Below are 22,716 nucleotides of genomic sequence, written 5' to 3'. Positions count from 1 at the left end.
AGGGTGGTAGTAGATGGAAAGTATTCAGCCTAGAGCTTTGTGACCAATGGTGTTCTGCAGGGATCGGTTCTGGGATCTCTGCTCTTTGTGATTTTTATAAATGACTTGGATGAGGAAATAAAAGGGTGGGTTAGTAAGTTTGATGATGACACAAGATTGGAGTTGCGGATAGTGCAGAGGGCTGTTCTAGGTTGAAATGAGACACTGACAGGATACAGAACTGGGCTAATAAGTGGAAGATGGAGTTTAACCTGGAAAAGTGAGAAGTGTTAGAATTTGAATGCAGAATATAGGGCTAAAGGAAGCATTGTGGAGGAACAGAGAGATCTTGGGGACTATGTCCATAGATCCCTCAAAGTTGCCACTCAAGTTGATTGGATTGTTAAGAAGGCATATGGTGTGTTGGTTTTATTAGCAGGGGATTGCGTTTAAGAGCTGCGAGGTTATACTGCAGCTCTGGTTAGACCACACTTCGAATGTTGTGTTAAGTTCTGGTTGCCTCATTATAGGAAGCTTGAGAGAGGAGATTTATCAGGATGCTGTCTGGACTGGAGGGCATGTCTTATGAAAATAGGTTGAGGTGCTATGGCTTTTCTCACTGGAGCGAAGAAGGACGAGAGATGACTTGATAGATTAGATTACTTACAGTGTGGAAACAGGCCCTTCGGCCCAACAAGTCCACACTGACCCTCCGAAGAGCAACCCACCCAGACCCATTCCCCTACACCTAAGGGCAATTTAGCATGGCCAATTCACCTAACCTGCACAGTTTTGGGCTGTGGGAGGAAACCTGAGCACCCGGAGGAAACCCACGCAGATGCAGGGAGAATGTGCAAACTCCACACAGACAGTTGCTTGAGGCGGGAATTGAACCTGGGTCTCTGGTGTTGTGAGGCAGCAGTGCTAACCACTGAGCCACCATGCCACCCGTAAAGGTGTACAAGATGTTGCAAGTCATATAGTGGACAGGCATAGATGTTGTGCCATGGCATAAATGAATATCACAAGGGGACATAATTTTAAGGTGATTGGAGGAAAGTTTAGGGTAGATGTCAGAGGTCGGTCCTCTACACAAAGAGTGGTCGGTGCGTAAAATGCACTGCCAGCAGTGGTAGTACAGTCAGATACATTAGGAACAATTAAGCAACTCTTGGATAGGCACATGGAAGATAGTACAATGAAGAGTATGTAGGTTAGTCTGATCTTAGGGTAGGATAGGCCAACACAACATTGAGGGCCGTTCTATGATCATAGGTGGGTTGCAATGCAGTAGAAATAGACGGAGTAGTAGGCCATTTGGCCTTTGGAACCTGTTCCCATTCAATAAGATCCTGTCTGACCTGATTACTCCATATTCCTGCTTACAATGGATAACCTTTAATTCCAAACTCAACAAGATTCTACCTCCTTCTGCTTTAAAAATATTCAAGCATTCCACCATCTTTAGAGGAAAACAGTTCCAAAGACTCATAACCCTCTGTCAGAAAACTAATTCTCATCTCCATTGTAAATAGAGGACCCTCAGTGATTCCTAATTCTGGATTTTCTCACAAGAGGATTTAACATCACAACTTGATTTACAGGGACAAGTGATCAAAGCTTTTTTTTTGGCAGATGATTAATGCAAGTGGCAGCTCCGATTCACCAAGTTGGATTGCTTCTGAAGGGCACAACAAAACAGGCAGAGCATCTGACTAAATAGCATTCTTCGGAAGAACATAGTGTCATTTTACAGAAGGCTTAAGGACAATGAAATATCTTAAGCCATACCCCAGATTCCACCAATCACAATTTCAGATCCTGTCACACCTCAGTGATTAAGGAAATATTGTACTTTGTTCTGAATTAGTAGAGTAAGGATTGCTATCAGAAAAAACTCTGGTTACAATGTATCACGTAGCTAAACAGGTGACAGAACCAGTCAGCTTAGGTCTCCAAATGGATGATTATTTTGTTCTGATTTTTGTTTTTTTCCTGCCAATTGACAAATCACAGGGCAAGGAATCTTTCAAAAGGATTTATGTATATATATCTCTCCACACTCCCATTGTGACAATTTCCTTTAGATTGAACCTCATGTAAATTCTGTGTCTGAATAAGTTTCCTTAAATGAATGTGCAGGGTGCTTTTGTGGTGCAGGGGCTGTGTCGCTACCCCTGGACTTGGAGACCTGGGTCAAATCCCACCTGCTCCAGATGTGGGTAATAACATTTCTCAACAGGTTGAATATAAAATATTTAACATCAATGTGCTGATTCTCCCCTTGGTCTGTAATAATAACCTATGTGTAAACTCACCTGCGGATCTTGTGTCTAGGTTCAAAAAGCACTTCATTAAATGATGGCCACGGCCACAGAGGTGTGTCAGACAATGCTCAGACAGATGGTAATATATAAATTAAATCAATTTAAAAAGACTGTCTTTACACTATACTTTGCTCTTAATTTTCTTAGTAACTCAGTTACAAAGGTTTGTATTTACATCAATCATTACATTATAATTATATTGACATTGGAATTTGTGCTTCCCATCACAAGACAATGTTTCTTTCTCTCATTCGAACAACAATCTAGAAGAGTAGGCTGTTCAAGCTTACTCGTCCATTCAACAAGATCAAAGCTAAAATGCTTTCAATGTCAACTCTGTTCTCATAGAGACTTATAAAATTCTAACAGGGTAGATGAAAGGAAGATGTTCCTGATGGCGGTGTATCCAGAATCAGGGGTCACAGTCTGAAGATTCAGGGTGGACCATTTAGGACAGAGATGAGGAGACATTTCTTCACCAAGAATGGTGAGCCTGTGGAATTCATTACCACAGGAAGTAGTTGGTGCAAAAAATTGAATGTATTCAAGAGGCGGTTAGATGTAACACTTGGGGCAAAGGGATAAAAGGTTATGGGGAGAAAGCAGGATTAAGCTATTGACTGGGACGCTCAGCTATGATTATGATGAATGGTGATGCAGGCTCAAAGGGCTGAATGGCCTCCTCCTGCTCCTATCTTCTATGTTTCTACATTACTACGTAACAAAGATATTCACTTATCCACATGATTATTAAGAATCTATCTACCTTGGCCTAAGAAAAAATGTTAAAGGTTCCGCATCCACTGACTTTTGAGGAAGGGAATTCCAAAGAATCCCAATCCTCTGAGAGAAAATGTTTCCTCATCTCCATCTTAATTGAATTAGCTTTATTGTCACTTACTCAAATGAGGACAGTAAAACATTTATAAATCACCATTTATAGCGGCATCTTAGGTGGAAAGGTACCTAGGTACAGCTTCTTTAGTTACAAGATCTTAGGAAATAGAGAAATAAAAAGTCCAGCTTTGCAGAAATCATAGTTCAGGACAATAGTCCTCCAACCCCAGACCACACTGTCACTTGGACTCCAGTAGCACCACGCCTTGGCTCCTTATTGAGTGTCCCTCTATTTTTAATCTCTGACCCCTAGTTATAGATTCTTTAACAAAAGGAAACATCCTTTCCACATCTACACTTTCAAGTTCCCTCAGGAGCTTATCCTTATCCTAACTAGGGCAGAACTATTCCTAAGATTGAATAGACAGTATCATACTGGTTTCACTCAATGCATACACTGGTTCACTATCTTTAACATTCTTTTAAAGTATTATATTCACTTTGAATTTCTAACGCGTGATGTAACATAAGAAAGTCTCTCATTGAACTCTCCTGAAGTGTAGTGTAGACTGAGTAACACATGCGATCCCCACCCTGGAGGCTTCCTGCCTCTATTCCTGATGAAGGACTTTTGCCCGAAACATCGATGTTCCTGCCCCTCGGACGCTGCCTCGCGTCACATCAACAGCTCAACCGCCCACTACTCACCCATCCCCCATCACTCCTTCACCCACGTCTAACGTGAGGCCGACGTGCCGATCGTTGATAGGCTGTACCGCCTGTCCGTCGCTGCGGCGAACCAATAGGAATGCAAGTGGGGGCGGGGACTAATCAGCTGGCTGTCCACCGGAGTGCGAAGGTGGGAGCGCGAGCGGGATCAGGGACCCCCCCTCAATTCCAGAGACCCGGACCCCTCCCCTCCCCTCCCCCTACGCCCGGCCACTCCCCCCCGCCCTCCCAACCGGACACCCCCCTCAAACCCTAGTCCGGACTTCCCCGCATCACGGGGCGTCCTCTCCCCCGTCAGAGGTCAAACTGCGAGGGCGGTAAGGCCGTGATCTGAGACCGGACCCTGCCCGCGGGAATGGGAGCGCGCATCGCGCCCGGCGCCTCCCGCCTCGGGAGCGCGTATTCTGCCGCGCTCACCGCCTGGGTGCAGCGGCGCGCCCGGGGGCGGGGCCGGTTTTCAGTTTCTCCCTCCCCGCCCCGCCCCGCCCGTGCAGCCTCCACGGGCCGGTTCCCGGTGCCCCAGTCCCGCCTGAGAGAGGGAGCGGGAGCTTTACTTACGGTCCCGGCTCGCGCCCAGCGGCACCATGGCGACAGGTGAGAGCGGGCAACCGACCTCTCCCCCGACCACCTTCCCCACCCCTTTCCCCATCCCCCTCCCCCTCCACCTTCCCCCCCCCCCCCCCACCGCCTTCACCACCCCTCACCACCCTCCCCACCCCCCCCACCGCCTTCACCACCCCCCCACCACCCTCCCCACCTGGAGAACTCAAGGAATCTGAGCTTTTTGTTACTTCAGCCAAGGGCTTCATAGCTTTCCCTTTATTTTCTGGTCTGTCTCTGGGACGGGATCACACTCTCCCGGTTTGTGGTCTGCCCCTGGGACAGGATCACACTCTGTCCCGGTTTGTGGTCTGCCCCTGGGACAGGATCACACTCTCCCGGTTTGTGGTCTTTCTCTGGGACTGGATCACACTCTGTCCCGGTTTGTGGTCTGCCCCTGGGACGGGATCATTCTCTGTCCCAGTTTGTGGTCTGCCCCTGGGACGGGATCATTCTCTGTCCCGGTTTGTGGTCTGCCCCTGGGACGGGATCATTCTCTGTCCCGGTTTGTGGTCTGCCCCTGGGACGGGATCATTCTCTGTCCCAGTTTGTGGTCTGCCCCTGGGATGGGATCATTCTCTGTCCCGGTTTGTGGTCTGCCCCTTGGGCGGGATCATTCTCTGTCCCAGTTTGTGGTCTGCCCCTGGGATGGGATCATTCTCTGTCCTGGTTGTGGTATGTCTCTGGGATGGGATCATTCTCTGTCCCAGTTTGTGGTCTGCCCCTGGGATGGGATCATTCTCTGTCCTGGTTTGTGGTATGTCTCTGGGATGGGATCACACACTATCCTGGTTTGTGGTATGTCTCTGGGACGGGATCATTCTCGGTCCCAGTTTGTGGTCTGTCCCTGGGACCGGATCATTCTCTGTTCCTGCCAGTTATGAAGTGATTAATTCTGAGTTTTGTAGAATTTGTTGAAGGGCTGTAACAAGGAACTTCACAATTGTGAAACATGACAAAATGCACTGTCTGTTAGTAGGTCATGCATAACAGGCATAAAGGGTTGGAGGAAGAGCGCCTCATCTTCTGCCTGGGAACCCTCCAACCACAAGGGATGAACTCAGATTTCTCCAGTTTCCTCATTTCCTCTCCCCCCCACCTTGTCTCAGTCAAATCCCTCGAACTCAGCACCGCCTTCCTAACCTGCAATTTTCTTCCTGACCTCTCCGCCCCCACCCCACTCCAGCCTATCACCCTCACCTTGACCTCCTTCCACCTATAGCATTCCCAACACCCCTCCCCCAAGTCCCTCCTCCCTACCTTTTATCTTAGCCTGCTGGACACACTTTCCTCATTCCTGAAGAAGGGCTGATGCCCGAAACGTCGATTCTCCTGTTCCTTGGATGCTGCCTGACCTGCTGCGCTTTTCCAGCAACACATTTTCAGCTCTGATCTCCAGCATCTGCAGTCCTCACTTTCTCCTCCCATAAAAATTTAATATCCAACTTGAAATAGCTTTGTCCAGTGGCAGCATATTTCTCAGTTTTTAGATTGTATGGGGCAGCATCTGAAACAAGTTGGTAAAAATTCTATATGTGGGCTTTCACTGCAGTATGTAATTGCCTTAAATGCTTTATATTGTGTACTTTGGCATTTTGACTGTGTACTATAGTAGTTTAATTGTTGTGATTCATTCATTCATGACCATTTTTAACAATGCAGCATGTTAGAAATGCAAACTTTGTTAACTGTAGTCTCTGTAAAGTAAGTAGTGAAACACAAGCTTTAAAAGATCAAGTCTTGCTATCTTTTTAACTCAAATATATCCTGTTTTGTTAGGAGATGTGTTATGTTAATTACAATTTCTGACTAATAAGAAAAGTAATGATAACATTACAGCTGTGCTTAGGGAAGATATTCCAGGGAGTATGTTGAGTGAAGTTATTTGGGTGAAACAACTGATGTTTACACTTCTGAAAAAATTTAAGACTGAGGATATAGTATGAGTAAGACAGAAAAAAGGAGGATTTTTTTTGTCAGAAGACTGAAAGGGACTTTTTTAATCAGAGGTAATTAGGGATTATGGGTGGGAAAGTGGAGTTGAAGGTTATTAGATTACTTACAGTGTGGAAACAGGCCCTTCGGCCCAACAAGTCCACACCGACCCGCCGAAGCGCAACCCACGCATACCCCTTTTTACCTAACACTACAGGCAATTTAGCATGGCCAATTCACCTGACCTGCACATCTTTGGACTGTGGGAGGAAACCGGAGCACCCGGAGGAAACCCACGCAGACACGGGGAGAACGTGCAAACTCCACACAGTCAGTCGCCTGAGTCGGGAATTGAACCCAGATCTCTGGCGCTGTGAGGCAGCAGTGCTAACCACTGTGCCACCGTGCTGCCCACTATGTTCGGAGGGTCGGTGTTGGGCCGAGGGGCCTGTTTCCACACTGTAGGGAATCTAATCCAAACTAATCTAAATCAACTGGCGAAGCTTTAAACTTTAAAGTGATAGTGAGTAAGGAAAAAAAGCTGTGTCTGACACAAAGTTAAAAATCACACAACACCAGGCTATAGTCCAACAGGTTTAATTGGAAGCACACTAGCTTTCGGAGCGCCACTCCTTCATTAGCTGATTGATGTGTCTGACATGGTAGATAAGAAGAGCAAGCCATAAGACTGATAAACTGCATTTAGTTCAATACAAGAGGCCTGACAGGTAAGGCAGATGAACGTAGGGCGTAGTTGGGAATTTGGGACTTGGATATCACAGCTATTACAGAATCATGGTTCAGGGCTGGCAGCTTAATGTTCTGGGGTATAGATGCCATAGAAAGGGATGCAGGAGAGGAGCAGGAGTGGCTTTTTTGGTTAGGGATAACATTACAGCTGTGCTTAAGGGAGATATTCCAGGAAGTACATTGAGTGAAGTTATTTGGGTGGAACTGAGAAATAAGAAAGGGATTGTCACCTTATCAGTAAATTGAGAACCAAATATGTAAGGAGATCTCTTACACCTGTAAGAATGATAAGGTTGTAATGGTAGGAGATTTTAACTTTCCCAGCAGAGTTGGACTATCATAGTGATAAAAGGCTTGGATGGGGAGATATCTAAGTGTTACAAGAAAACTTTCTAATTCAATATGTGGTTGTATATATTAGAGAAAGAGCAATACTTGATCTTCTTTTGGGGAAACCAGGCAGGGCAAGTGACTGAGGTGTTAATTGGGGTGTATTTTGGGGCATGTGATCATAAGAACTAGGTGCAGGAGTAGGCCATCTGGCCCTTCAAGCCTGCTCCGCCATTCAATAAGATCATGGCTGATCTTTTTGTGGACTCGAATCTACTTATCTGTGCTCTCACTGTATCCCTTAATTCCTTTATTGTTCAAAAACATCTTAGCCATAAAAATGTTTACTGAAGCAGCGTCAACTACTTCACTGGGCAAAGAATTCCATAGATTCCTTCTCAGTTCAGTCCTAAATCTGCTTCCTCTAATCTTGAGGCTATGCCCTCTTGTCCTAGTTTCATCTGCCAGTGGAAGCATCCATCCTACTTCTATCTTATCTGTTCCCTTCATAATTTTATGTTCCTATAAGATTCCCCCTCATTCTTGAGAATTCCAATGAATATAATCCCAGTCTACTCAGCCTGTCCTTATAAGCCAAACCCCTCAACTCCAGAAACAATCCAGTGAACCTCTTCTGTACCCCCTCCAATGCCAGTATATCTTTTCTCAAGTAAGGAGACCAAAACTGCACACAGAATCCAGGTGTGGCCTCTCTAGCACCCTATACAGCTACAACATAACCTCCCTGCTTTTTAAACTCAATCCTTTTCGCAATGAAGGAGAACATTCCAATTACTTGTTGTACCTGCAGACCAGCCTTCTGTGATTCACGCATAAGGACACCCAGTTCCCTCTGCATGGCAGCATGCTACGTTTTCCCATTCAAGTAGTAATCCTTTTTATTGTTACTCTAACCAAAATGGATGACTTCACATTTATTAACGTTATATTCCATCTGCCAGACCTTTGCCAACTCAATGTATGTATGTTCCTCTGCAAAGTTTCAGTCCTCTGCTTAATTTGTTCTGCCACTCACCCTAGTGTCATCCATAAACTTTGTCACACTACACATGGTCCCCAACTCCAGATCATCTGTATAATTTGTGAATAATTGCAGTCCCAACACCAATCCCTGATGCACACCACTAGTCACTGATTACCAGCCAGAATAGCAGTAATTTACCCCCATCTTTGCTTCCTGTTGGTCAACCAATCCTCTATTCATGCTAATACTTTACCTCTAATACCATGCATCTTTATCTTGTTCGGCACCTTGTCGAAGGCCTTTTGGAAATCTAGGTACGCTACATCCACTGGGTCCCTGTTGTCTACCTTGCTTGAAATATCTATTCTCCCGTTCCTTGGATGCTGCCTGACCTGCTGTGCTTTTCCAGCAGCACACTCTCGACTCTGATCTCCAGCATCTGCAGTCCTCACTTTCTCATAGAATTCCAAAAGATTAGTTAAGCATGACCTGCCCTTCATGAGCCCACACTGTGTATGCCCAATTGGACAATTTCTATCGAGATGCCTTGCTATCTCTTCCTTGATAATAGACTCAAGTATCTTCCCCACTACAGAGTTTAAGCTAACCGGTCTATAATTCCCCATCTTTTGTCTACCTTTTTTCAAATAGTGGTGTCACATTTGCTGTTTTCTAATCTGCTGGGACTGCCCCAGAGTCAAGCGAATTTTGGAAAATTACCACCAGTGCACTTGCTATTTCTCCTGCCATCTCTTTTAGTACCCTGGGATGCATTCCTATTTTTATTAGTTTTAAGATAGTTATGGAAAATGATAGAACTGAAGTTCTAAGTTGGAATAAGACCAAATTTGTTGGAATTGGAACTTTCAAAAGTTGATTGGAGGAGGTTATTGGCAGATAAAGAAATGTTTGGGAAGTGGGAATTCTTTAAAAAAAGAGATAACAAAAATTCAGAGACAGAATATTCCTGCTAGTGTGAAGGGCAAAGCTTGTTGGTATAGGGCAAGGCTGGATGACAACAAGAAAAATTGAGGCTCCAGTCCAGAAAAATACGACATTTCCGTTATAGACAGCTGGGATCAAGTGAATCTCTAGAGGCATATAAGGGCAGTAGGAGTATACTTGAGGGAAATCAGGAGGCCAGAAAGGGGACATGAAGTAGCTTTGGCATAGAGTTAAGGAGAATCCAGAAAAGACTCTATAAGTGCATTAAGGGCAAAAGGGTAATGAGAGAGAGAAAGAGAATAGGACCCCTTAAAGATCGGCTTGGCTGACTTTGTGTGGAACCACAACAGATGGGTAAGATACTAAACAAATATTTTGCATCGATATTTACTGTGGAGTACGACATGGAAGCTAGGGAACTTGAGGAAATAAATAGTGATGTCTTGAAAGAGTTCAAGAGAAGGTGCTGAAGGTCTTAAAACACACAAAAGTTGATAAATTCCTAGGACCTGATCAGGTGTTTCCCAAACTTTGTGTGAAGCTCGGAAAGAGATTGCTGGGCCCATTGCTGAGATATTTGTATCATCAACAGCCATGGGTGAAATGCTGGAAGACTGCAGGTTGGCTAATGTGGTACCATTATTTAGGAAAGGCTATAAGGAAAACCCAGCAAACTTAAGAACGGTGAGCCTTACGTCAGTGGTGGGTATGTTGTTGGAGGGAATTCTGAAGGACAGGATTAAAGTGCATTTAGAAAGGCAAGGATTGATTAGGGATAGTCATCATGGCTTTGCGCATGGAAAATCTTGTCTCGCTAACCTGCTTGAGTTTTTTTGAAGAGGTGACAAACAAGATTGAAGGTAGAGTGGTCAACATCTATATGGACATTAGCAAAGCATTCGACAAGATTCCCCATGGTAAAGTAGTTACTGAGGCTAGATCATATGGGGTCCAGGGGAACTAGCCAATTGGATACAAAATTTGCTTGAAGGTAGGAGACAGAGGATGATAGTCGAGTGTTGCTTTTCGCACTGGAGGCCTGTGACCAGCGGTGTGCTGGGTCCACTGCTTTTTGTTACTTACGTAAACGATTTGAATATGAACGTAGGAGGTAAGGTTAGTAAGTTTGCAGATAACAACACCAAAATAGGTTGTGTATTGCACAGTGAAGAAGTTTATCTCAGAGTATAACAGAACTTTGATCATATTGGCCAATGGACCAAGGAGTGGCAGATGAAGTTTAATTTGGATAAATATGAGGTGTTGCACTTTGGGAACGTAAGCCAGGGCAGAACTTATACACTTAACGATAGAGCCTGGGGAGTGTTGCTGAACAAAGAGACCTGGGGATGCAGGCACACATTGTTACTTGAAAGTGGAGTTGTATGTAGACAGTGGTGAAGAAGTCATTTTGGCACACTTGCCTTCATTAGTAAGAACATTGAGTACAGGAGTTGGGATGTCATGTTGTGGCTGTACAGGACATTGGTAACGCCACTTTTGGAATACTGCGTACAATTCTGGTTGCCCCTTCTATAGGAAGGATGTTGTGAAATTTGAGAGGGTGCACAAAAGATTTACAAGGATGTTGCTGGAACTGGAGGGTTTGAGTTAAAAGGAGAGGCTGTGGGGGACCTTATACAGATTTATATAATAACGAGGGGCATAGAAAGAAGGGTGAATAGCCAAGGTCTTTTTCCAAGGGCAAGGGAGTCCAAAACTAGAAGGCACAGATTTACGGTGACAGAGAAAATAATTAAAAAGGATCTGAGTGATAACATTTTCAGGCAGCGGGTGGTGAATGTACCAAATGAGCTGCCAGAAGTAGTGCTGGAGGCAGATACAATTATCTGTACAGATGCCTTTTAAATGTTATATATAAATAGGAAGGATTTAGAGGGATTATGTGCCAAATGCTGGCAAATGGTACCAGGTCAGATTGGAATTTCTGGTTGATATGGATGAGTTGGACTAAAGGGTCTGTTTCCGTGCTTTGAGACTCTATAACTCTACAGTGTGGCAGACTCAAAGTTTTGGTTGGTGTACTTTTTACTCTTGAGTCTTATGGTCCTACCAGTCTGATAAAAGGCCTTAGAAACTTTACAAATGAGATTATAGGTTGTTCTGTTATAATGCATGTTTTGTCACTGCAAATTTGCTGTAACGAGTTTGGCGAATTGGGGATGCTGTTTCTACAGCATGAAAGTTTAAAATGTGTGTTGGCTGTAACATGATTACAGTATCAGTACTTTAAACGCTATTTCTCAAGGTTGACTTTTCTGTAACGTAGGGTTGCACTAGAGAGCAATCATTGCGTTATAGAAGAACTGATTATATGTCAGAATATTGAATAAAATGCAGAAGGAGGTTCTTTAATCAGGATGAGGGGTTTCAGGAGAGACTATAAAAGCTCGAATGCTTATCCTTAAGGTTAGATGGTTAGGGGATGACCTAATAACCATTTATAATGGATTCCAATAGCAAACAGCTTCAGAGAAATTATTTACAGTGGCAGGAAAATTTGTGAACCGAAGGCATAGATTTAAGATAATTGGTAATTTTTTACATGTGGCTAGTTGTAATCTGAAATGTTCTTCCTCAAATGGCAGTGACGGTAGCTTTCAAAATTAAATAAACATTTGAAAACAAAGCAAACAAGTAGAGCTATACCATGGAATTTTGGATCAACTTTGCTGCCTTTTTGACCTAACCCTTGATTCTCTGACTGATTAAAAATTTGTCTATTTTATCCTTGAGTACACTTAGAGAGGTGTTGAGGCAGGGTCACTATGGTAAACAATGCCACCTATTCATTATCTTCTGAGAGAATTAAATTCTTTCTGATTTGTCTTAATTGGATGACGTCTTGTCTGAGATTATGCCCTTGGCTCCTAGACTCTCCCATAAGGGGCAACAATTTTTCCATTTCTCCCCTGTTGAGTCCCATAAGGATTGTGTATGTTTCAATAAATCGCCTCTCGTTCTTCTAAATCCCATTCCCAGTACACCTTTCTTTTAGATTAGCGATCAGACTGTTCACAGACTTAAACTGGTCTGTAATCCCCAGACTTAAACTGCTAGCTTTTTTGTGATTTATGCTTGAGGACCGTCAAATCCCTCGCTGCTTGTTATCTTTCTGTATTTAAATCATATTCAGCTCCTCTTTCCTCATATTTTCGCATTATATTCCATTTGCCAAGTTTTTGCTCACTTGCTTAACCTGTTTGTGTTCCTCTGCAGATTGCCTTCCTGCCTATTTTTGTGTCATCTGCAAACTTGATTGCATTCACTTTCCTCATCCAATAATTCATACATCCAAATATTGCAACCAGTGATTCCCATTTATCCTGCTTGTTAATTCCTCAAACATTCAAATAAATTTGTCAGGGTGCATAATATGTTATATATATAATACATGTTTCTAAATGCACTGCTAGTATACCCTATATAACAGACAGATTGAACAGCAGATCTTGGAAAGGTGCAGATATAACATAGTTGTTGTTATAGGTGACTTCAACTTCCCCAATATTGATTGGAACCTCCTTAGTGCAAGTGGTCTGGATGGAGCTGGAGGGACTCCTGACTCAATATGTAGATAGGCCAACTGGAGGGAAGGCTCGGCAACAAGCCAGGTCAGGTGTCAGATCTCTAGGTGGGAGAGCATTTTGACAGTGACCACAACCACCCCACCTTTACCATAGCCATGGAGAGGGATAGGAACAGACAGTATGGGAAGGTATTTAATTAAGGGAGGGGAAATTATACCACTATTAGACAGGAGCTGTGGAATATAAGTTGGGAACAATCGTTCTACTGGAAATGCATAACAGAAATATGGAGACCATTTGAGGAGCACTTGTTGCGAGTGTTGGATAACTTTGTCCGACTGAGACAGGCAAGGAATGGTAAGGTGAAGGAGCCTTGGATGACAAGAGAAAAGGAGCTTCTCATCAAGAGAAAGAATGCTGCTTACTTAAGATTGAGAAGCAAGGATCTGGCACAGCTTAGGGAATTGCAGGGTAGCTGGGAAAGAACTCAAAAATGGACTGAGAAGAGTTGGGAGGGGACACATAAAAGCCTTGGCAGGAAGGATGAGGGAAAACCCAAAGGCGTTTCTACACATTTGTGAGGAATAAGAGGATGAACAGAGAGAGTGTTGGGCCGATCAGAGGTAATGGAGGGAACTTGGCCCGAAGTCTGAAGAGGTATGGGAGGCCCTAAATGAGTTTATTCTTCAGTATTCACTAGAAAGAGGGACCTTGTGAATACCATGGGCCAGGTTAATGGGCTTGAGCAGATTGATATTAAGAAAGTGTATATGCTGGAAATTCTGGGAACCATCAAGATAGATAAGTCTCCAGGGCAGGACCAGATGTGTCCTAGGTTACTAAGGGAAGTGAGGAATGAGATTGCTGTGCCTCTGGCAAAGATATTTGTATCCTCACTCTCCATTGGTGTACTACCAGCTGATTGGAGGGAGGCGAATGTTGGTCCTCTGTTCAAGAAAGGGAATAGGGCAATCTCTGGGGATTACAGACCAGTCAGTATTACGTCTGTGATAAGCAAAGTATTGGAAAGGATTCTGAGAGAGGATTTAAAGATCGTCAGCATGCTTTGTGAGGGACAGGTCGTGTCTCATAAACCTTATTAAGTTCTTTGAGGAAGTGAGGAGACAAGTTGACTCAGGTCGAGCAGTGGATGTGGTGTATGTAGATTTCAGTAAGGCCTTTGATAAGGGTCCCCATGGTAGGCTCATTCAGAAAGTTAGAAGGTATGGGATACAGGGAAATTTGGCTGTCTGGATACAGAATTGGCTGGCCAAAAGTGGTGGTGGATGGAAAGTATTTCACCTGGAAGTTGGTGACGAGTGATATCCTGCAGGAATCTGTTCTCGGCCCCTGATTTTTGTAGATTTTATAGATGACTTGGATGAAGTGGAAGGGTATGTAAGTAAGTTTGCTGATGACACAAAGGTCAGTGGTGTTGTAGATAGTGTTGAGGGCTGTTTCAGGCTACAAGAAGACATTGACAGGATGCAGAGCTGGGCTGGGAAGTGGCAGATGGAGTTCAACCTGGATAAATGCAAAGTGATTCATTTTGGAAGGTTGAATTTGAATGCTGAATACAGGGTTAAAGACAGGATTCTTGGCAATGTGGAGGAACAGCAGGATCTTGGGGTCCACGTACATAGATCCCTCAAAGTTGCCACCCAAGTTGATAGGGTTAAGAAGGCATATAGTTTTTGGTTTTCATTAACAAGGGGATTGAGTTTAAGAGCCACAAGGTTTTGCTGCAGCTCTATAGAACCCTGGTTGGACCACACTTGGGATGTTATTTCTAGTTCTGGTCACTTCATTATAGGACGGATGTAGATGGAGAGGGTGCAGTGGAGATTTACCAGGATGCTGCCTGTTTTGGAGGGCAGAGTAAGCTAGGGATTTTCACACCGGAGAGGAGGAGGAGGAGGAAGAAGAAGAAAGGTGACTTGATAGAGGCGTACAAGGTAATAAGACATACGTAGAGTACACAGATTTCCCCAGGGCAGAAATGGCTGTCATGAAGGATCTTAATTTAAGGTGATTGGAGGAAGGTACAGGGGAGATGTCAGAGGTAGGTTCTTTATGCAGAGAGTGCTGGGTATGTGGAATGTACTGCCAGCAGTGGGAGTAGGGATATTTAAGTGACTGCTGGACAAGCACATGGATGGCAGTAAATTGAGGGGTGTGTAGGTTAAGTTGATCTTAGATTAAGGTAAATGCTTGGCACAACATTGTTGGCCTGTACTGTGCTGTTCTATGTTCTAATATAAAAAAAAAGCCAAGTCTTGCTGAAATTATATAAGTCATCAGTCAGACCATGTGGGAATACTATGAAAAGTTTTGAGCCCCCTTATCCAAGGAAAGATATACTGACACTGGAAGTTCATCCAGAGAAGATTCATTAGGTCTGGTATCCTTCCTGGTATGGAGGGACTGTCTTATGATAATAGTTCGAGTAGATTGGGCCTGTACTCGTTGTGGTTTAAAAGAATAAGAGGTGACCTTATTGAAACATACAAGATTCTTAAGTCACCTTGACAGAGTAGATGTGGAGATGTTTTCTCCTTGTCTGCAATTCTATGACTAGAAGATGTAATCTCAGAAGAAGGGGTCATTTTAAGACTGACGAGGAATTTCTTCTTTCAGAGGAAATGAATTTCTGGAATTCTTTACCAATGCTGTGGAGTCTGGGTCATTAAGTATATTCAATTTAAGAGACTGATTTTTAGTTTTGAGGGGCATTAAGAGTTATGGGGGAAAAGGCAGGAAAGTGGAGTTGAGAATTATCAGATTAGCCATGATAAATTCAGTGAAGTTTTTCTATTTTTTTCAGAAGAAGATCATTTGACTCATTGTGCCTGCACCAACTCTTTAAAATGAACATCACTACCTCGTGCCAATCTCCTGTTTTTACCCCTATATTTGTGCATGTTGTTCTTAACAAAGTATAATCCAATGCCCCAATTAATTATGCCTCCACCACATTTCCAGGCTAAGTGAAAAAAACTCTTTTTTCCTCATATTACCCCTGTGGCTTTTGCAAATCACTTTAAATCTATGCCCTTTTCTTCATCTTTTTACAAACAGGAACAGTTTCTCTCTATCTACTCTTGTTTCTGAAAACCTCTGAAATCTTTGCTTGGTTTTCTCTCCAAGGAGAACAGTCCCAATGGCTTCAATCCAACCTCCAGCTGACATTTCTCATCCCTGGTGTCATTCTTGTAAATTGCTTTCACCCTCTCTCCAATGCACTCAATCCTTTCTTTAATGTGGTTCCCAGAACTGTACACAATAATGTCGCTAAGGTCTAACAAGTGTCATATATATTTTCTGCATCACCTCATTGCTCTCGTATGCTAGTCCCCTATTAATAAAGTCAAGGATACTGTGTCTACGCTATTGCTCTGTCTACGCTACTGTCCCCTTCAGTGATCTGTGCATATATACACACAGGTCCCTCTGTGCCTGCGCCTCCTCCCTCTTTAGGATTGTAACCCCTATTTCACATTGTCTTTCAATGTTCTTCCACCAAAATGCACCAAATTAAACTTCTGCTTTGAAAACTATGCCACCCATCTGTTCACTGCACCAAGTTGTCCATATCCTTTTTAGTTCTATACTTTCCTCACAATTTACAATTTTCCAAACTTTACATCATTTGCAAACTTTGAAATTGTACCTTGAATACAGATATCTAGGTCATGAATATGAATGAGGAAAAACAAGGTCCCCAGTACTGATGTCTTCATCCAGTTAAAGGCTAAATCCTGCCAAGTGACTAGTTATACTTAATTTCAAACTATCAGAAACCAGTTATGCTCCTGTTGGCCTATTTGGCATGCTTTCTCAAGATCTGTTCTTTGGTGATCTCTATTTAATTTAATATTTTGATCAATTCCTGCCAATGAATGATTCAGTGGCAAAGTTATTGTGATGCATTTCTCAGGGCTGTGTACTGAACAAGTTGCTTTTCTCCCCCTATGTTCTAGGTGTTCCTTTACCGTCACTTTTCACCACAACCATGTCAAAAGGTATTTCTGTCCAGTTTGAGTGTCAGGAGCTGGAAAGCACCATGGGGAAGGAGCTTACTCGGTTACTGGAGACTGCTTCACCCAGTGAGCAAGAAGTATGTATTCTCTTCATTGCAGCAGTTATCCATTTATATAATTGAATGTAGACCATGTCTCATAGTCGTCCACAGGTGAAAACAAGTGGATGTTGATTAATTGTAGATGACTTTTTGACAGAAATTGAGTAAAATTATGGACTTTAAATAAAGATATTGCGACATACCTTTGAGTAACAAATGCAAGGCAAAGTCTAAGCCATAGCACCGCAGCCATCATGTGTAAGGCATGGAGACAGGACTCCAATGCATCACGTTGATCTATTTATTTGATTAATTGTTGTCACATGTATGTACATACATACGAACAGTGAAAAGTTTTGTTTTGTGAGCAGTACAGGCAGATCGTAGCAAACAAGGACATACATATCATGGGATGCTTAGATAGTGAGGCATACAAGGCTACAGCTGTACAGGAGATGCATAAAGCAAGATCACCATTAGCAAGATCAGCATTATTTGAAGTTAGGGAGGTCTAACTGCCTATTAATGACAGGAAAGATGCTGTTCTTGAATCTGAAATGCTTATGTTCAAGCTTCTATATCTTCTGCCTGCAGGAAAAAAGCATTACCTGGATGGGAGGAATCTTTGATGTTGGCAGCCTTTCTGCAGCAATGAGAAGTATAAAATGATTGGACAAATAGGATGTGAAAAGTTTAGACATGTAGTTCCAGGGAGTAGTAAGTTAAGTTGAAACAGTTAAAGGTGAAGTAGTGTCACCCTATTCCCAATTGTATTGAGAATTGATGGGAATGAAAAAATGGTAAGCATTACAAAAATAGAATGAAATGAAGCTGATGAGGATTTTGAAGATGAAGATTCCTGACCAAATCTGAAGTAATGTGCAGAGTGTTGATAACTTTATTTAAGGAAAGATGTAAATCCAATGGCAGCAGTTCTGACAATGTTTACCAGATTAATATCTGGAATGGGCAGGTTATTCGATGAGGAAAGCTTAGTGGACTAGATTTGTACCCAGTGGAGTTTAGAACAGCAAGCTACAACTTGATTGTGTGATGGTGCTGCTCCTTTAACAAGGTTGTGTTGTCCTTGGTTTTTTTTAAAGAGGATCATAGTCACAGACTCCGGGAGGTCTAGGTTTGAAGGGTTTTAGGGCCAATTTGACTATAACTAATAGATACTGCCTCAGGCAAAACTCTTTCAAGTTAAAAAAAACTTGTATAATGAAGGGGGAGTGGGCAGTTCTGCCAGCTCAGCTTTTCTCTGGTTTGATTTGGTTTTAGCAAGCAGAGTTGTGAAGCTGCTGGACCTAAAGAAGCGTGTCCATGCTGATCCTTCCTCTCTCTGACATCTCTCCTGCAAGACCCTGTGTTTGATTTTACCTTTTTTGCAAGAGGTGTTTATGGGGATTGTGGCAAGTATTTGGAACAGCATTATTAAATTGTGATAATATGTTGGGTTTCGGATAGGTTCAGTCATTCTGTATTTTATTCTCTTTTGTTTGTGTTTAATTCAGTAATCTTGCAAATAAATTCTGTTTTGTTTAAAAGTAAGTGCCTGGGCCAGCTGTATGACTCCTGTAATATCCACCCACACCTGCTTAAAACAACGAGCAAAGTTAGCATCTTGGCTACTTTCTTGAAATGTCTTGAGGGGGTCTGACCTGATCCATAACAATTGAAACATATAATATCTTGAGGAAGTTCTTGACAGGGTAAATATGGAATGTTTCCTTTTGTGTGAGAATCTAGAACAGTGAATCTATAATAATGTTTAAAAGTACAGTGTTGTCCTTTTAAGACGGAGAGGTGACAAGATTCTTTCTGATTATTGATTGTCTTTCTGATAGGATGACAAGCAGAGGTAGGCAGATTCTTATTAAGGGGATATGATATTATCAGTGGTAGGCAGGAATATAAATTTAAGGTTGTAGTCAGGTCAGCCATCTTCTTACTGAATGGCAGAGCAGGCTTGTGGAGTTAACTGATCCATTCCTCCTTATTTATATGTAGGTTTGAAATTACTCATTTGGTGCTACAATCTCACAGGTCAATAAGGTTAACCATATAATCTGCTTTCCTGTATAATGGTATTGAAGAAAACCAAAGCAGTAAATATCACATTGATTTAAATTCTCAGGAAAGCATTTTATTTGTATAATTTTTATTGCCAGTGTCATTTACGCCTGTCATTAAAGTAAATGATTAAATATTGATTTTGATCTACTGTTGTCATATACACAGAGACACAGTGAACTGTGTTGTTTTGTGTGCTCTGCAGGCAGTTTGTACCATACAAAATGCATCAGGGTAGCAGAACAGAGTGCAGAATACAGTGTTACAGCTGCAGGGAAAGTGTAGAGAGAGATCAGACTTAACATTTTGAAACGTCTGTTCAAAAGTCTGATAACAGCAGGGAAGAAGCTGTTCTTGAATCTATGTATATTTAGACTTGTATATCTTCTGCCTGAAAGAGGAGGGTGAAAGAGAGTATAACTGTGGTGGGAGGGGTCTTTGATTATGTTGGCTGCTTTCCTGAGGCGGTGGGAAGTATAGATGGAGTCAGTGGATGGAAGATTGCTTTGTGTGATGGATTGGGTTGTTTTCATGACTGTGCAGGTCTTGCGGTCTTGGGAAGAGCAGTTGCCATACCACCCTGTGAAGTGTCCTAGAGGATGCTTTCTTTAGTACATCATTAAAAACTGTAAGAGTCCTTGTGGCCATGCCAAATTTCCTTAGTTCCCTGAGGAAATAGAGACATTGTGCTTTCTTGACTGTTGCGTCAATGTGGGTAGACCCAGACAGATTGCTGTTGATCATCACTCCCAGGAATCTAACACTCCTGACCATCTCCACCTCAGCACTATTGATGCAGACAGGGGCATGCCCTCCACTCTGCTTTCTGACGTCAATATCCAGCTCCTTTATTTTGTTGACATTGATGGAGAGATTGTTGTCATCCTACCATGCCGCTAAGCACTCAATCTCTTTCACGTATCCTGTTTTGTCGTTGTTTGAAATCCGATCTACAATAGTGGTGTCATCAGCAAATTTGTAAATAGAGTTGTCCACATTGTTGTGTGTATTGTAGGAGCTGAGTATGCAGCCTTGTGGGGTCACTAGTATTGAGGATTATGGTGGAGGAGATGTTGTCCCCTGTTCATAATAATTGTGGTCTGTGGGTCAGGAAAATGAGGATTCAGTTAAGAGGGGGGAGGTGAGACTTGGGTCTCAGAGTTTAGAGATAAGTTTGTTAGGAATTATGGTGTTGAAATTGGAACTGTAGTTAATAAGTAGGAACCTAATGTAGATATCCTTGTTATCCAGATGTTCCAGGGATGAGTGTAGGGTCAGGGAGATGTCATCTATTGTGGACCTGTTGCGCTGATAGGCAAATTGCAAAGGATCAAGGCAGTTTGATGGGCTGGAGTTGATGTTAGCCATGATTTATCTATCGAAGCATTTTGTAATTATGGAAGTCAGAGTCACTGGTTGGTAATCATTTGAGGCATGCTGCATGATTTTTCTTTGGCACTGGATGATGGTGGTCCTGAAGCAAATGGGGACTTCAGATTGTATTAAGGAGAGGTTAAAGATGTCTGCAAATATTCCTGCCAGCTAGTCCCCACAGGATCTGAGTGTACAGCCGTGGTCTGCATCCGAGCCAGTTGCTTTCCATGGGTTGACTCTCAAGAACGCTGATCTAATGTCTGTGGTGGTGATTGTGGGTATAGGTGTATTCAAGGTTGCCTGGATAGGTGACATCATTTCACTGATCTTTTCAAAGCAAGTGTAGAATGCATTGAGCTCATTGGGTAGGGGTGTACTGTTGCCTGCAATTCTGTTGACATTACATTGTAGCTGGTTATGACATGTAAGACTTGTCACAAACAATGGGTGTCCGTGTGGTTGATCTGGTTGTCCAGTGTCATATTTAGAATGTTGTTGTAAATGCAGTGATTCCCAAGGACATCTTGAAGGCAATTAGAAATAAGCAGTAGATAATAAATGCTGCCCTTATGGCTGACACCCCATATATCAAAAGGATTATTTGCTTGTTTACCAAATTGTAGAATATTGGTCTGAATTTTACATTGAGGCAATGACTGGGTTATCAGCACAGACATGGCAGACAGAAACATCCAGAATCTACTTAAACGCAGTTCTGCGGAGAAATCAGAGGTTTCTGTCCAAAATTACCCTGCTGCTTTGCAGATGACACTATTACCTCACTGTTTTCAATGCTGAACCTTTTGTAATGTTATGATTGTTGTTTTATCCACTAATTACCCCAAAATATTCAAAAAATATTGTACGTACTTGAAGTGTTGAGTGTAAAATGAACATTAAGTGCTATTATATTACTGCCAAATTACCTTTCTGGACTTGAAAATGTAACTTGCTCTGTGAAGTCACGTTTTTTTCACAATTTAGAGTTTAAGATGTAAAACAATGAATTTCTTTAATTTCTCTCAGTCCTATCTATTTTTCTCAATTCCTTTATGATTAAACTGTGTAAAATTCATACGAGACTATTTGCTTGAAAAGTAGCAGTAAAATAAAGGCAAGACACTGATTCTGGAAATGTGCCATTACACCAGAAAATGCTGGCAGCACCTGTGGAGACAGAAACCAAGTTAAATGTTCAAAGTCTGATATAACTTATTCTTAACTCTCTGTTTCTCTCTCCACAGATACTGACAGACCTGCTGGGTTTATCCAGGATTTTGTGTTTATTACTGAAGAACAGCAGTGTTGTTTTCTGCACTGTCAAACATTGAAGGCTGGATCATACTGAATCAGACTCTGATAGGGAATCTCCTCTGAAAAGTTCGTGGAAATTCTGTGGTCAGCTGGCTGAGATGGCTGGCGAGTGCCATTACATCACTGACCCCATAATCTGGCCATCATACTTTTCAAATGCTCAGTGGGCAACTGTCGTTTAAAATTAAATTCTAATAATTACAGATTCTTCATAGTCCAATACAGTAACATCTTTATAATAATATCTTTATAAGAAAAGTAATTTTCACTGATTCAAATTAATGCTTTCTCTATTTTGATTTAAATTGAATGTTGCATTTGGCCAGTTTCATTTTAAGATCATTGAGCGTTTCTTTGCTTCCTAATCAAAAAATCTAGCTAGGAAATAATAGCAAACTTTTTTTTTGGTGTTTGAGTTTGAGGTGGGAATCAATATCAAAACTTACTTTGTTCAGAAACAGATAATTAGCTGCCATTGAATCAAAGCTCAGGAAAATGAAGTAAGAAGAGCAGAAAATGTATGACTACATCAATGGTGAGAGAAATTCGACTTAATGTTTCAGGTCAGTAGTATGAGAACATGAGTGACTTTGTTAGAAGTTGCTGGTTGACTGATATTCAATTTTGGCATTGCAAATAGTATAGGAAAGTTAAGATCCAATTGGATATAAAGTTGACTTGAGGACAGAAAGCAGTGAGTTATGGTGGATTGTTTCTTGCATTGGAAAATGAGAGACCATGGTGTTCTCTTAGCATAGTGCAAAGACCAGGGCTTTTTCTTTAGCTTATATATAAATGACTTGGATGTTGGTCTAGGGAGTAAAATTTCAAAATGTGCTGATTGTGCCAAACTTGGGAGAGTGGAAACTGGTGAGGATAGTATGAATTGTCTGCAGCTGGACTTCG

General features: G+C 42.3%; 1 protein-coding gene across 5 annotated transcripts in view; it reads left to right on the top strand.

Moving 5' to 3' along the window:
• The first annotated feature begins 3,892 nt into the window (after positions 1 to 3,892).
• Positions 3,893 to 22,716, top strand: part of ugp2b (UDP-glucose pyrophosphorylase 2b) — a 66,717-nt gene continuing 47,893 nt past the window's right edge. The window contains exons 1-2 of one of the 5 annotated variants that reach the window (XM_072581580.1): positions 3,893 to 4,002; positions 16,949 to 17,085. In XM_072581580.1, the coding sequence (XP_072437681.1) occupies positions 16,981 to 17,085 (105 nt within the window). In that variant the 5' untranslated portion in view covers positions 3,893 to 4,002; positions 16,949 to 16,980. Of the gene's footprint in view, positions 4,003 to 4,108; positions 4,190 to 4,334; positions 4,467 to 5,969; positions 5,989 to 16,948; positions 17,086 to 22,282; positions 22,374 to 22,716 lie in introns of those variants that run through there. The other 4 variants (XM_072581581.1, XM_072581579.1, XM_072581582.1 and 1 more) reach the window with 4 other exon arrangements.

This window comes from Chiloscyllium punctatum, chromosome 11, assembly GCF_047496795.1.
Source record: "Chiloscyllium punctatum isolate Juve2018m chromosome 11, sChiPun1.3, whole genome shotgun sequence".
In the NCBI taxonomy this organism is placed as follows: Eukaryota; Metazoa; Chordata; class Chondrichthyes; order Orectolobiformes; family Hemiscylliidae; genus Chiloscyllium; species Chiloscyllium punctatum.
The sequence above is the reverse complement of the archived record's forward strand: the minus strand, read 5'-3'. Positions and strand labels throughout refer to the sequence as shown.